Raw genomic sequence first — 15,174 nt, 5'->3', positions numbered from 1 at the left:
GTGGAGGATGTATTACAGAGGGGTCTGGAGGTGGAGGATGTATTACAGAGGGGTCTGGAGGTGGAGGATGTAGTACAGAGGGGTCTGGAGGAAGAAGACTGGTCAAGGAGAAGGGACAGAGGAGTCTGGAGAAGAGGGGCAGAAGTGGCCAAATCAAGCATGGGAGGGCTAGCTGTCTGCCGAACAAGCATTTATCTGATAGATATTGGATACTTAATTACCTGTATTTCAGATCTTTTATCCTATGTTATTACATATTTGAATTAGGCCATTGAGCCATATGCTTGTTACTGCCCTTACATAACATATTCCATTATTTTATTCTATTAAATAAAATGTGCTTTGTTCTTGGGACAACCCTTTTAAGTTTGTTTTTATGTGAAAAGATTCATCGTTATATTTGATGGTAAGGAAAAACGTTCTCAGTTGTAGACATGTTTTAATAAATATGAAGATTGGCCCGCGATTTTGCCCAATCCTTTAATTTTGGCCCCCTGTGTATGTGAGTTTGAGATTCATGCTCTACTCGTACACAGAGACCACCTTCCTGCACCCTCACCTAGTGGGTCCTTCAGGAAGCTGGAGAGAACACCACCCGCTTTGGTAAGAGAGGTCACATGATACTTCTATAACCCTATTTCTAAGGCTGCCGTCACACTAGCAGTATGTGGTCAGTATTTTACATCAGTATTTGTTAGCAAAACCAGGAGTGGGTGATAAATGCAGAAGTGGTGCATATGTTTCTATTATACTTTTCCTCTAATTGTTCCACTCCTGGTTTTGGCTTACAAATACTGATATAAAATACTGACCGAATACTGCTAGTGTGACGGCAGCCTAAAGAGTCAGGAGGGCGGAGCTTACTGCACCTTATCCCCTGACTGACACTTTGGAGACTGTGCACTCCGCTCTTGGTCAAAAATGAAAACCAGCGAATGAAAATGGCCACCACCAAAACAAAGTAACAAACAAAATTGTATTTAGTTTCACAAAATTATTTATAGTTATCTTAGAATGCGTTAAAAAAAAAGACTGCGCTGATAACTAAGAAAAAGATGCTACATGGCTGTGCAGATAAAAATGGGCAAATCTTTTTTTCACATGATTAATAAAATATTATCCAGACAGTTTAGAAAATGGTGCCCATCTGACGCGTTTCTGGCTGAAGCCCTTAGTCATAGACTTATGAATTTTTTTTACCAGTGGTCATCAGTCTTGGATCCACGCTGTACTATTTAGGAGCAACATCGACCTATCGCACTTGTTTCCACCTTTTTGTGTTTTTTTCTCTTCATGTGCTGATAAGTAGCGCCCGGGCCTGGCGGAGGTCCTCGGAATGTGCGCGGCCCAGTGTAAGCGCGGCCCAGTGTAAGCCCGGCACAATGTAAGCGCGGCCCAGTGTAAGCGCGGCCCAGTGTAAGCCCGGCACAATGTAAGCGCGGCCCAGTGTAAGCGCGGCCCAGTGTAAGCCCGGCCCAGTGTAAGCGCGGCGCAGTGTAAGCGCGGCCCAGTGTAAGCCCGGCCCAATGTAAGCGCGGCCCAGTGTAAGCCCTCTGCTGTTATCTGCTGTATAGTTTAATATTTACCTGCAGCGACCTCTCACCCGCAGGTTTATCTTTATCTCCCCATCCTGTGTTTGCTTTACTACATGCTTTATTGTATTCAGGAAGGGGGAAAAACAGCAAAAACGTTCTAAAAATGTGACCGACCTAGTTGCACTGCCCAGGGCTAGACCTCTCAGAGGCATGTATATGGCCCCTAGACTGGCACTTCTTGCTTCTTTTTTTTTTTTTTCAGTTGGGAGTCGAGGTTTTTTTCCTGGCATAGTTTCTTGCCATCTGCAGATTCTCAGATTCTCCCACCACGCTCGGCCATTCAGTTATGAAAAAGCATCAACCATAAGTCATTAAGGTTAATTAGTCACAGAGCAATCGCTGTAAAGTATTAATTAACGTCTAAATAGGGGGCAACATTCTTAACGAAGTATGAGATTTTAAAGGGGACTCATTGCCAGATTAAGGTAAGGTATATAGACGATGGGTTGTCCGAGATTAACCAGGCAGAAGAACTTCTCCATCAAAAATGGCCTCCAGGTGGGACCATCCAGGAGCCAGAAAACAGGAGCCTTGACCTGGTGACTACTCAGGAGCAGCACATGACTGGAAAAAGTGTCATGTGACTTCTTCTTGGCTCTGATTGGCTGAGAAAGATCACTTAGAGGAGGAGCAGACTTGAGAATGTATTTTTCATTGACCCTTCAGCAGGAAGTCAGGTCCTCTAGGTCCTTACCAAAGTAGGTTACGGTATATCGATGATGTCTTTAAAAAAAAAAAAGGGAGCCTATCCTGGTAAGTACTCAGAAACTGTACAGGGATGAAGGAAGGTTCGATCCTCAGGCTTGGTAACAACTGCTAGATGGTAGGGGCATGGGGGCAGAGGACTGATGGGGTGTGACTAGCTGTACGTTCCTCCATACAGTCAGGGACACAAGTCCCCCTCTGCGACCGTCAGGGGGTGTCTCCACAGTTATCATCATCTCTCCTGGCCATAGGTTATTGCTGGAATACCCCTTTAAGTTTTTCTCGCCTTTGGCAGTTTTTCATATTTTTCTTAATTACTAATTATCATCACGTGTATTTTTGGATATTGATGGAATGAATTGCACATGTTGGTTTTTCTTTTTTTTTTAATGTTCACATGAAAAACGTAGGTGTGAATTAATCCCAGATGTTTGTGAATTCTCTGACATTTGTAATGTGCACGCTCAGGGGGTTAGCGGGAAGTGCGGCATTTCTGCAGTCTGATGGCGGGGTTTCATTTTTATTTCTTTTACCCAAAATTGCAAATTATACAAATTCTGAAAAGTCTTTCATCGTAGCGGAAAAACCCCACAGACGATTGCCTGGAAAATGTTGATTTTTTTTTTCCTGGGCTGCAAGTGCACTTGCAGGAAGTAAAGCAAGATTTTTTCCTGCTTTCTTCCTTTTGCTCTACATTTCCTATAATCCTTAAAGGGATCGTAGAGGTAAAGCATCATGTTATACCTACTTGTGCAGGGCCCTACGGGTCAGGACGTCTCAGAGGGGTTCATAATCACCTAAAAAATAAAGCCATGGACCTCCTGCTCTGATCTGTAGTTTCTGGCGTTGTTACCTACACTAGACATGACCCAATATACCCCAAGTTGCTGCAGATTTACCCTTTAAGGGGCGGTGACACCTGAGTGCTTACCCCAATGGCAGCCATTGTTCCTGGGGTGTATACATTGGCAGGACACCCCAACCGCCCCCTAGAGGGGGGCACCATAGTGGCTGCAACTCTGTACATTTGAGTATCACACAAGGCCACGTAGGTAACTGGGTCACCGCCACGATCGGGTCGTTTTGCCCTCAAATTCCCCAGAAGTCATCATTCTGGTATTTCCCAAACTGCATGGATTTTCTAACCACTTCCTTAAATACTGAGTTTTGTTCTTTCTTTTTTTTTCTTAAAAAAAAAAATCTAGTAGAGACTTTTATGCTCAGGGCGAGAATTTAGGGTGAGAGAGGGTGCATCAATATGGCCGCCCATCGCCAGGCCTCTTCTTGGCTCGGTAGCTGCTGCGGACAGGTGATGGAACGGAAATATCTCTTTATACTTTCCACAGCAAACAGCGCGACCTTCCCAGGGGACTGATGACTTCTCGAGAAAAAAAGAAAGAGCAATTCACAGGAGAATTGATCTGTCTCATAATTTGCTTCCCATTGTATTGGCTCCATGGGGGAGGGGGTCACAACGAAATCGAGGTCGTGCTCAGAGAAAGTTTACCAAATGTCAGCTTGCTTAACTGAGTGAAAAAAAGGTGCATGTCTCCTTTAAAAAAATACTTAAAATAGAAAATTATTATTTAAATTAGTTGTAAGAAAAAGTGTACTTCCTCTTTAAATATTAAAATGCAAAATTGCAAAAAAATATATATGTGGGCGTGTGTGTGTGTGTGTGTGTGTGTATATATATATATATATATATATATATATTTATATACATAAGCACATACGCACATACATACATACATACATAATTTTTTATTTTTTTTTGAGAATAGATGAAGCAAAGATGAAAGACAAGACAACCAATATGGCCGCTGTTACAGGTCCTGATAGTCAAAACCGCAGCCCTGTGACAGTCGGTAGTGATGGCGGCCATATGGTTTGTCAGCCCAGATTGTACAGAAACCTGAATAAATGGGAACAACAACAAACACCAAAACCCCCCAGAGACTTATTTTGTAGCAGGTTTGTTTATTTTTGGGGCGTATATTTTTAAAAAAAACAGACTACCCCTTTAAATACTTAACCCTTTAAATAACCGACCTACAACTAACGTAAAATAAAAAAGTAGATGTCCTACAATTTTCCTCATTTCCTCCCACTAAAAACAGATGGCAGAGTGGGTTTCACACTTGTGTACAAGTCCTGTGTGACCACCCTGATTTTTATTTTTGTGAAAAATGTAACTGTTCTGATGCTGCTCCCAAATTAGCTACAATTTAAGTTGTTTTTGTTTGTTTTTTTTTACTTTTTTTCTATATTGTAAATTTTGTTGTTTTTTTTCCCCTTTTTGATTTTTAAGGTTTCAATTTGTTTTTGTCCCTAATTTTTTAAGGTAATATTTTTTTTGCTACTGATTTTGATTGAAATTAAAAGATTAAACTGTCCCGATGCTCCCAATTAGGTAACGTAATATTGCAGTTTTTCTCCAATCCTTCATTTTTTTTTTTTTGTTCTTCTTAAAGCAATACATTGTGTTTCTTTTTCTTTTCTTCTCTATTGCAAGTTTTCTTTTTCTTGTGCTTTGTATTATTATTTTGATACTACTATCGGTTTTCATTTGCTGTTCTGTCCCTTTTTCTGTCTGTAAATTAGGACATCTCCATGTTTATGTTGCCGCCCCAGGGGTGTGTCTGTGGGGTGTTTGTTGCTATGGTAACAAGATTTTATGGGCCATTGTCAAGTGACCTGGATACAGTCCGGCTGGGCATTGTGTTTGGTCCATAGGGAAGCAGTACATTCCTGCACACGCATCTCCCCCTTCCCCCTCAGCCATATATATCTGGATCTATAGATACAATGTCGGGTTTGTGATTACGGATGCAGCCGGGAATCTGATTCCATCAAGGAAACGGAATCTTAATTTCAGGAAGCGATTACCTGGGAATGCCATAATCTGCAAGTAAATTAATATTGTAAATTGAGGTCCTCATTTACATATGCAAATTAGGTTGTGTAATGTTCCCTATTTTCCTATTATATACAGTCGTCTGAGCGTCCAGGAATCCCCCACACAGACATCGAGAACCTCTCCAGTCAGCCGTCCGTCCGTCCGTCCATCCATCCGTGTCATTCCGATCCCTTCTTTTCGGTCACTTTGCCCATTGTCTCCAGCACTGACTCCGCTCCGACAGCCTTTGTCGCTGGCAAATGGAGGGAAGCGGCCAAGAGACGCCCCCATCTCATCTGCCGACTCGAAAAAACCAAATCCCTTTCTTTTCTACTTCCAATTGTGACCAAATTACATTTGCTTCATGTATTTAGTGGGTCAGTTTAACTCCGCGCGGGACAGACTGCATGCTATTGGGAAAAGATGGCTGACAACAAATATGGCTGCCATCGCAGTTTTTTTTTTTTTAATGGGGTTATCACCCAGTCTTTCCAGTTTCCGGAGTCACAAAATCTTTCCCAACCAGCAGTAAATATGGCAGCGGAAATGAAGAGAGTTGTCATTTCGGTTTTGACATCGCCTATTTATTTGCTGGTGGCCATATTGGATTTGATAGACGTAAACAACGTCCTGACTCCACTGCATGTGGCCCACCGCAATGGCATTTGCCACACGATTTTGTTTCGCAACGTCTGACCGTACCCTCAATATTCACTACATTTTCTATAGACTAGCGTGTGATGCTTACCTAAAAAATGAGCAATTTATTTCTTATTTTTTATAATTGTGTTTTTTTGCTTTTTTCCCCTTTATTTCTCTTAATTACTTCTTTGTAGATCTTGTGTGCTGGGTTATGATTTTGGACATTTACACCTCGCGCTCACAATCCTGACGTCACCTGGCCGCCATGTTCGTGGAGAGCAGCGCCATCGGTGACCTCAGCAGTTTCTGCGATCCTGGGCGTGAGGCGCGTCCAAAGGTTACTGTCTGTAGCCCCAGACTGCGCTCTTATCTGCAGGCCGTCCTATCGCTGCACGGTAGTCTGTGATTTCCTCGTGTTCCGATGTCGAGGCGCACGGCGGTGCCAGACTTTTTTTATTGCCTTTCTGATCAATCTGAACAAATACTGAATTCACAAGTTGTCTTATACTCCAGAGCGGCATTCACAATTCTGCTGGTTACCCATAAACACAGACTGGAATTGTGAATGCAGCTTTGGATGTGACTAGAGTCCCGCAATCCTAAATGTATTCCAAAATGATGTTATGAAACCAAAAAAGCTCCCTTGGATTATTGTTATCCGGGGGCTGACATGATGGAGCATTGTGCTCGGCGGGAGGCACTAAGATGTTTTTCCTGTAGTAGAATTTCCAAGAAACAATGCCTCTCCTCTTCTGCGGCCCAAATCAGAACAGTCTGTCTCCTGCCGGAGCTAAGAGGTTTATGGGCTTAATCCGCCGCTGAGCTCCCGGCCGGTGTCACAAGACCCCATGGCGGATAACGATCGCTGCCGTGTTTACCGCCTGCACCAAAGCCCAAGAAGTGCGCGGGGTCCTCATAGTCCAGTCTTGGATGGGATCTGACCTGTCCGGGATTATCAGAGGAAAGTGGCACAATCCAGATGAAAAAAAACATAGTTACATCTTGTTCCACTTCTTTACTACTTTTTATTTTTGTACCTTTTATTTTTTGGTTTGTTGTTAATTATTAACAGATTTTAAAATGTTTATTTTTTCCCTTTTTCTCTCTTTTTTTTACCTGTTCAGCCAAATTTGTTTTTTGATAACTTTTTAAATTGTGTGTTTATTTAAAAAAAAAAAGTGAAAACATTTCCCCCCCCCTCCTGCCAAAAAAGGAAATAAAACAAATAAATGTATAAATATAAGATGTTTTCTTTTTGAGGGTATTTGAGGTGTTTAGTTTTTGTTTCTCCCTGTATCTCCATGATGACGGCCCTGTCATGTCCTGGTAGAATGTGGCGGGGCCGGTTCCCCTCCGGGTGGGCCAGCGGGCGACAGGACTTGGCTGTTGTGTTCCTGGCTGTCACCATGTGTCCGGGGAGTGTTACTCTGTGACTGACACTTGGTACCTTTAACCACAGTAGTTGGGGGGGGGGGGGGTCATGTCATCTTTTCGGCCTTCACTTTTGTGTCTCTGTGATTATTGGTATTTTGTTTGTTACTTTTATAAGAAGAGAAACGAGGTGGGAGTGAAATCCCTAATCCTGCAGGAAGTAATGGCGCCCCCACTAGGAGGTAATAGAGCGGAGGGGGCTGCATCTAGGGCCCTCATATAGAATCCAGGGGAGAGCGCATCTCGGCGAGTCTGTACATTATATGGGCCACATGTTATTTCCATGTAATTCTTCATTTCCCCAATGGTGGCGCTGTAGGAAAAATACCTGCTCCACAGATTACAGCCGATCTCCCGCAGATCACTAATTTACTGGTCGCTCAAAAGTGATAAACCCCAAAGGTGAAAATTTAAAGGGATGGTTCAGAATTTGCCAAATAAGACTGCTGTAGAAACGGCGCCATTCATGTGTGCAGGTTGTGTGCGGTATTGCAGCGAGCTACCAGAAGCCGCCTGTGGACAAAGATGGCGCTGTTTTTTTAAAGAAGGCAGTTTCTAATTCTGTGCAACCCCTTTTAAGGCGAAAGTAACTTTCACCTTAAAATTAAATGCACCCCAAGTCTGTGAGCCACCCTATACATAACGGTATCTGTGAGATGTCCCGGCTCCTGACCTTCCCACCAACACCCTGGACGTGAATCCTGCGGTCTGTCCATCCTGCGGTCTGTCCGGCTCCTGTGACCTCTGGTGACCCCCGGTCCTCGCTGTGATTGTGCTCCTCTTCCTATGTAGATCCGCTCCTGGGCTTATTATGAGCAGCGTAAGATAATAATAGGGAAAGAGGAACCAAAAATTGCAAAATAAGGGTTAAATATAAACCGTGGCCGCCCCAAAAATCCGCTAGAAGCGGAGCTGCCCGTCTCCGGGAGAGCTGGGTGGTGGGCGCATCTGCCTGGGACACCAGGGTGACCCCAATGTTACCGCTGCCGCCTTTACTGTAGGTAGCAGGCACTTTAACCCTCGCTGTGCCGCCCCCTGATATCTGGCTGTGTCGCGCTGTTTGCACATCCGCCTGCGCTGACGGGAATATATTTGCATGTTGGAGCTGTCCGGTCGCCAACCTCCTGTGAACTCACTGTGCGTCCACCTGCTGAGGACTACAGATTTACTGTACTGTAGGCTCAGCCTTGTGGTCTGCGGGTCACAGTGGCTCAGTGGGTACGAGCACTGCCTCTTCTGTAAGGTGTGATCACAGCTATCGCCCCCTGCTTCTCAGTATTAGTCACAGCTGGGCTCAGAGTGCAAGAGACTGTGTACACAGGACGGGGGTACTGACTGGGGGTACACAGTGAGGAGCACTGCACCCACTGTATCTAAGCCAATGTATCTAATCCTGTGATGTATGGTAATTCAGTATGCTGAGCTGTGTATTTAATCCCATACTGTGTGACACTGTCTGCTGAGCTGTGTATCTAATCCTATCCTGTGTGACACTGTCTGCTGAGCTGTGTATCTAATCCTATCCTGTGTGATACTGTCTGCTGAGCTGTGCATCTAATCCTATCCTGTGTGATACTGTCTGCTGAGCTGTGTATCTAATCCTATCCTGTGTGATACTGTCTGCTGAGCTGTGTATCTAATCCTATCCTGTGTGATACTGTCTGCTGAGCCGTGTATCTAATCCTATCCTGTGTGATACTGTCTGCTGAGCTGTGCATCTAATCCTATCCTGTGTGATACTGTGGTCCATAAGAGAACCCTGCTCTGCGTCCTCATGTGACAGCCAATCAGATTGCAGTTTTCCTGATTCTGCAATGGTTAGATGATGTAAGGAGGGCTGTGATTGGCTGCTGTGTGTACATCGGGGGAGAGTGATCTGGTGGATCCGGCTCCTGGTTGCTCAGTTTCCGGAGATGGTGTTTGTCCTTCGGTAATGACAGGAAGTGTGATCCTAGTAGCCACCATGTAACACAGCAGCCGTGTGTCTGTGCCCGGTCCCGCTGTGGTGCTGGATGGGCACTGTGGGCAGAAGTCCTGCTCACGGCCTCCCCCTCTGTGGGTTGCGGTGCCAGATTTTCCTTTTGTCGTCTTCTCCCCCATCTGTGACCTGGCACGGTCCCCCGGTGTAGGGGGCACTTCACGAGTGGCGAAGCGCGAACACGGTGATTACTTTACAAATCTCTTGACATTCGGAAACACTTGATGCTGAGGGTGCGGCATCCTGGGGAAGGTGCCGCCACTGCTCGCCCTGGTGTGACGATATGTAATCCCATCAGGGCTTACTGGTAATGGCATCCAGGCTATTATGTGATTGGCCTTCTCCTCGCCATCTGCGGGCTGGTAGCTGCCACGGACGCTGTGGTGGGCGCCGCTATCAGAGAGGCCCTGGATCCGATTACCATGGAGGATTATCTTGGAATCCGCTGAAGTCGCTCCCCCGGCGGGCACCGTAGTGCCAGCGTCTGCAGTGCCAGGAGAAGGGGCCAATGACTGCCAGCCTGTGCACACTGCTGCAGAACTATTAGTCCCAGCATGCCCTGACCGCTGCACAGACCTAGTAGAATGGTGTCGGGCAGTGATCCTCAGTCAGTGCCTGCTGGGTGTTGTAGTGTTCTTTACAGACCATGAGTGTGATAGTTGGTAATGACTGTGTCTAATTAACCCCTCCCTCCCCTGTCTCGTCCTCACAGAGCTCCACGCAGGAGATCGGAGAAGAGGTGGATGATGGCGTTATCTACAGCATCTCCCTGCGGAAAGTGCAGCTCCACCACGCGGCCACTAAGGGGCAGCGATGGCTGGGGGTAAGCAGGGTACCATCCCCCATGGGCACGGCTGAAGGCGGGCTTGCTGGACCCCGGGACACCACGGTGAGGAAGATAGTGGGGGGAATCCAGGGAAAGGGTCTGTGCGCTATGTTTGTGTGTTACATGTAGGTAGGATGGACAGATGCCAGGAAGGATCAGGGCTGCGCTCACTGGCCCATGGCATGACGGGCGGACGGCCAGCTCATGCATGTGACCTACAGGAGAACGGGCAGACTGGGCCTGTTCATGTAATTCAAAGGGCTCTCACACAACAAATATGGCCGACTGGCCTCCAGCAGGGAAAGTTCCCCACTAGCAATATGGCTGCCCCTGCTCCGAGACTGATGGAGTTAAACCATAAGTTTCTCCCAGACCGGACACCTTCCTGGCAAGGACAGGGCACTGACCAAGCTGAGGTCGGCCAAAATCATAAGATAACATGCAGCCCGGTGATCCCCGCCGGCCCCCGGAGCAGAGAGTGTAGGGGCGGAAGGGTGGGCCTCTTCCTCCTTGTCCCCGGGGGCTGCAGGTATAGCTGATAATAGCCAAGAATATCCTATGAGGAGAACTCCCTACCTGTGTGCATACATAAACGTGTGCTTGTTGGGATCCCAAACTGTGACCCCTCCAGGTTCAGACTTCTTAAAGGGATATAACACACTTACACGTTGCCATCACGTGTTTTTCCTTCTACCTTGATGCGTGAATGCACCATATACCGACCAGAGCTACAGTAGAGATGTAACACCCGGTGACGGCCCTCCGGTGGCGCTATGTGCACACGCCTCCATTAAAGGGTTCATGTTGTACAATCCCTGCTCCCAGGACTGATAATCTGACGCATCCTCGCTTTATCCCCGTCTGAGCCAGGCTTGTATTTCCATCCTGGTAATTGTGATTTTATTTTGTAATTTCTTCTTGCAGTTGGAGAGCGAGACCGCGCTGAGTCTGTACGAGACATGCAAGGTGCGGACCATCAAGGCGGGGACCCTGGAGAAGCTGGTGGAATACCTGGTCTCCGCGTTCAAGGGCAACGACTCCACCTACGTCACCATCTTCCTGTGCACCTACCGGGCGTTCGCAACCACTAAGCAGGTGCTGGACCTGCTGCTGAACAAGTGAGTGTGTGCGAGGGGGCATGAGAGCTGTGTACTGGCTCTTTAAGAGACTCTCTGGATCCCGCCAGGGTCGGTACAAATCAGGTAATCCGCTTCTTTCTCTTAAAGGTTTGGGCGTCTTCACCCGCAGCTGAATGGCGAGCACTCCCACAACAGCATCGACGATCGGCTGGAGCTGAAGAAGTAAGTGAGCGGCTGATAACAGCGGGCGAGATCTGGCCGCACCCCATAACCACAAGAGCCGTGGCCGGGGAGACAGTGTATCGCTCACACCGTACTGCCAGCCAGAATGTATTATGGTCCTGTCCATAGACCTTGCCTTTAATATCCTAGGGTTGCTCATGTCGGCATTACAGTGAGCGGCTTCTGCAGCAGCATATTTCGGTATTTCCCGTTGTGCGGGACGCGGGGAATTTCCAGGCTGAGAACTAAATCTCTTTCCTCCTCCAAATACCGTCCCGTAAGCTCAAAGAGTAGACGGAGGCCGAGACCCCTCCTCCGTCTCATACAGGCTTACTGCCTAAGCCCGTCTGCATCCTCCGCATGTATATATAGTGAGCAGTCTGGACCGCAGAGCTGACGCTCTAATCCATGTCTCCTCTCTCCACAGCACCATCTCCTCTATCCTGGGAGCCTGGCTGGATCAGTACTCTGAAGATTTTCGGCAAGCCCCAGATTACGTGTGTCTCAAGCAGCTGATCGCATACGTACGGCACAACATCCCCGGCTCAGACCTGGAGCGCAGAGCTCACAATCTACTGTCACAGTTCCAGCGGCAGCAGATCAGCGAGCTGGAGCAGGACGGTGAGTGGTAACGTGATCGTCCATGTGACAGCGCAGATGTGGCTGCCACTGCTCATAGTTGACTTTTCATGACATTGGGTTTTGCAGTCGTGGACCACACAAGCTGCACGTTCCGCCTCGTGGAAGAGAGCGCCTTCCTGGAGGGGAAGCCGGACTTCCTGTCCTTCCAACAGGACATGGTGGCCGAACAGTTTACAGTCATGGACGCTGTGAGTTCTCTTATTATTTCCTCTGCATGTTCACTACTGAAGGGAAATAATGACCACACAGGAATCTCCCAATGTATTAACTTAACAATGCCCACACTCTGCAGCCACCACTTGAGGGAGCTCCCAGTATACAGAGATACAGGATAAGATTCTGTCTGTAGCCACCACTAGGGGGAGCTCCCTGTATACAGAGATACATGATAAGATCATGTCTGCAGCCACCACTAGGGGGAGCTCCCTGTATACAGAGATATATGATAAGATTGTGTCTACAGCCACCACTAGAAGGAGCTCCCTGTATACAGAGATACATGATAAGATCCTGTCTGCAGCCACCACTAGGGGGAGCTCCCTGTATACAGAGATACATGATAAGATCCTGTCTGCAGCCACCATTAGGGGGAGCTCCCTGTATACAGAGATACGTGATAAGATCCTGTCTGCAGCCACCACTAGGGGGAGCTCCCTGTATACAGAGATACGTGATAAGATCCTGTCTGCAGCCACCACTAGGAGGAGCTCCCTGTATACAGATACATGATAACATCCTGTCTGCAGTCACCACTAGAGGGAGCTCCCTGTATACAGAGATACATAAGATTCTGCCTGCAGCCACCACTAGGGGGAGCTCCTTGTATGCAGAGATACATAAGATTCTGTCTGCAGCCACCACTAGGGGGAGCTATTATACCCTGAATAATGATAAATAGGCAGTGAGCTCCCCCTGGTGGTGGCTGCAGGAAGCCAGAAGTTTAGGATTTAACTCTTCATGCAGTGGATTTGGTGAAATGTATCAGAACAGCGGAGCTCAGACTTGATTTATAGGGCAGTGCTGGATTGCATTTGGCGGCGTGCACAGCTGAATCCTCTCTCTTTATTCGTTGTAGGACCTCTTTAAGAAGGTGGTGCCATATCACTGCCTTGGTTGTATCTGGTCCCAGAGGGATAAGAAAGGCAAAGAGCACCTGGCGCCCACCATCCGTGCCACTGTCTCGCAGTTCAATAGCGTCACTAACTGCGTCATCTCCACGTGCCTGAGTGACCGCTCACTGAAGCCACAGCAGAGGGCGAAGGTGGTGGAGCGCTGGGTGGAGGTGGCCCGGGTACGTCTCCTCTGGTCGGGGTGATGGCGAGAAAATGCGCGGGGCCGTATAAATCACAGTCTATTCTCTGTCTACAGGAATGTCGCATCCTGAAGAACTTCTCGTCTCTCCGCGCCATTCTGTCTGCGCTCCAGTGTAACGCCATCCACAGGCTTAAGAAGACGTGGGACGAGGTGTCGCGGTGAGTGTCCGATATACAGGCAGGCGGATAAATGCTGGGGGTTGTTGTTCTGCAGTGGCACACTTACACTGGGGTCTGTTACAGGGAGAGCTTCAGGACGTTCATGGAACTTTCCGAAATCTTCTCTGACGAAAACAACCACTCGTTAAGCCGCGAGCTGCTGATTAAGGTGAGCGGGTGGGGGCGTCATCACAGCTCACATGCTCTGTTAAAGGGATGGGGCCATTAGATGTTTTTGCTTTAAAAAGCTGCTAGTTTGGCGGTATCTCTGCACACGTCACATGCGTGGGGTGCCCCTGATACCGTCCGTGAATACCTGCTGACGTGTCGCTCCCCTTATCTGCAAGGAAACCCTGGCACACACCCTCCCGCATCGGTTGCTACAGGGATTCCCCCCTTATCTCCAGCTGCGTCATCGCCAGCTGACCTGAAGTGGGCGCCAAACCTGCCACTCTCATTCCTGCGGCTGCATTCCCAGAATTCCCACAGGCAGCTGCGCCTTTTATATGTCTGTGCGAGGGATGACGCCCGCTATTCCTGGCCCCATCACAAGCATTCCCCATTTATTGCCGAGAGGCGTCCGACCACAAAACAATGGCAGCCGAGCCGCATAGTACAGACCACATCAAGCGACTGACGTGTGCCACCTGTTATATCCCACCGCCATAATTATTCATTTATTTATTTTTTTGCAGGAGGGAACTTCTAAATTTGCAACCCTGGATATTAATCCAAAGAGGGCACAGAAGAGACACCAACAGCAAAGAGAGATGGTAAGTGAGTCGCCGGCCTTCAGAATATTCTACGTGTGCGTTCACATGTCGCTGCCATTATGGTGCAGGAGGTGTTAGATATAGATTGGATGTTCGCCCCCTGGTGTTCTCTTGCAGTAGTGCTGTTTTATTTTACATTTGCACCCTCTGGTGTTCATTTGCAGTAATGCATACGTTTTTTTCTTGCATAGGGAGTCATGCAAGGAACCATTCCTTACCTCGGCACTTTCCTTACTGACCTGGTGATGCTGGACACGGCCATGAAGGACTACTTAGAGGTCAGTGAGAGACTTAGTGGAAAATGCTGCAGAATTTGGTTTCCCATTTAATAATGCATTTATTTGCCCACAGGGAGGCCTGATAAACTTTGAGAAGAGACGGAAGGTGCGTTCGCAGTATATTTTATTGCATGGGTGCGGTTTGGGGAAAGGTTTGGCCAACTTTTTATGTTTCTGTGCTTTTCTCAGGAGTTCGAGGTGATCGCTCAGATAAAGCTGCTGCAGTCGGCCTGTAACAACTACAGTTTTATCCCAGAGGAGGCGTTTGCGGACTGGTTTCACAGCGTGGAGCGGCTGACCGAAGCAGAGAGGTAAGAAGATGGCGGGTGGAAATGGCGCTGTCTCATTATCAGGTCGCTTTCAGCATAAAGTAGTCGCCATTTTTCGAACAAAAAGAGTAAATAATGTGCTTGATAATCTGGCACCTGCTGACGCCAGATTATGACTGGTTTTGTTTCTTGTGCCGCAGCTACAGCCTGTCCTGTGAGATTGAACCTTTATCTGAATCCGCGAGCAACACTCTAAAGGCCAAGAAAAACACGGGGATCATCAAACGATGGAGCGAGTAAGTGTCCCCGTACACCCAATGTATCTGCAGTCACCAGAGGGGATTAGCGACTGCCAGACCCTGG

The 15,174-nt window shown here is 47.5% G+C and overlaps 1 protein-coding gene across 14 annotated transcripts in view; it reads left to right on the top strand.

The window, feature by feature from the left end:
* The window catches only part of RALGDS (ral guanine nucleotide dissociation stimulator), a 103,877-nt gene that overhangs the window by 83,197 nt on the left and 5,506 nt on the right, over positions 1–15,174 (top strand). For 9 of the 14 annotated variants that reach the window (XM_069747603.1, XM_069747600.1, XM_069747596.1 and 6 more), the window contains 13 exons: positions 9,963–10,139; positions 11,001–11,194; positions 11,303–11,377; positions 11,805–11,998; positions 12,086–12,207; positions 13,095–13,310; positions 13,388–13,491; positions 13,576–13,660; positions 14,187–14,264; positions 14,456–14,542; positions 14,616–14,648; positions 14,732–14,853; positions 15,012–15,107. In XM_069747603.1, coding sequence (XP_069603704.1) covers positions 9,963–10,139; positions 11,001–11,194; positions 11,303–11,377; positions 11,805–11,998; positions 12,086–12,207; positions 13,095–13,310; positions 13,388–13,491; positions 13,576–13,660; positions 14,187–14,264; positions 14,456–14,542; positions 14,616–14,648; positions 14,732–14,853; positions 15,012–15,107 — 1,583 coding nt within the window. The remainder of the gene's footprint in view (positions 1–9,962; positions 10,140–11,000; positions 11,195–11,302; positions 11,378–11,804; positions 11,999–12,085; positions 12,208–13,094; positions 13,311–13,387; positions 13,492–13,575; positions 13,661–14,186; positions 14,265–14,455; positions 14,543–14,615; positions 14,649–14,731; positions 14,854–15,011; positions 15,108–15,174) is intronic. The other 5 variants (XM_069747606.1, XM_069747604.1, XM_069747607.1 and 2 more) reach the window with 1 other exon arrangement.

The sequence above is a fragment of the Ranitomeya imitator genome, chromosome 2 (genome assembly GCF_032444005.1).
Source record: "Ranitomeya imitator isolate aRanImi1 chromosome 2, aRanImi1.pri, whole genome shotgun sequence".
NCBI classification, from domain to species: Eukaryota; Metazoa; Chordata; class Amphibia; order Anura; family Dendrobatidae; genus Ranitomeya; species Ranitomeya imitator.
This window is presented reverse-complemented; position numbering and strand designations above follow the sequence as displayed.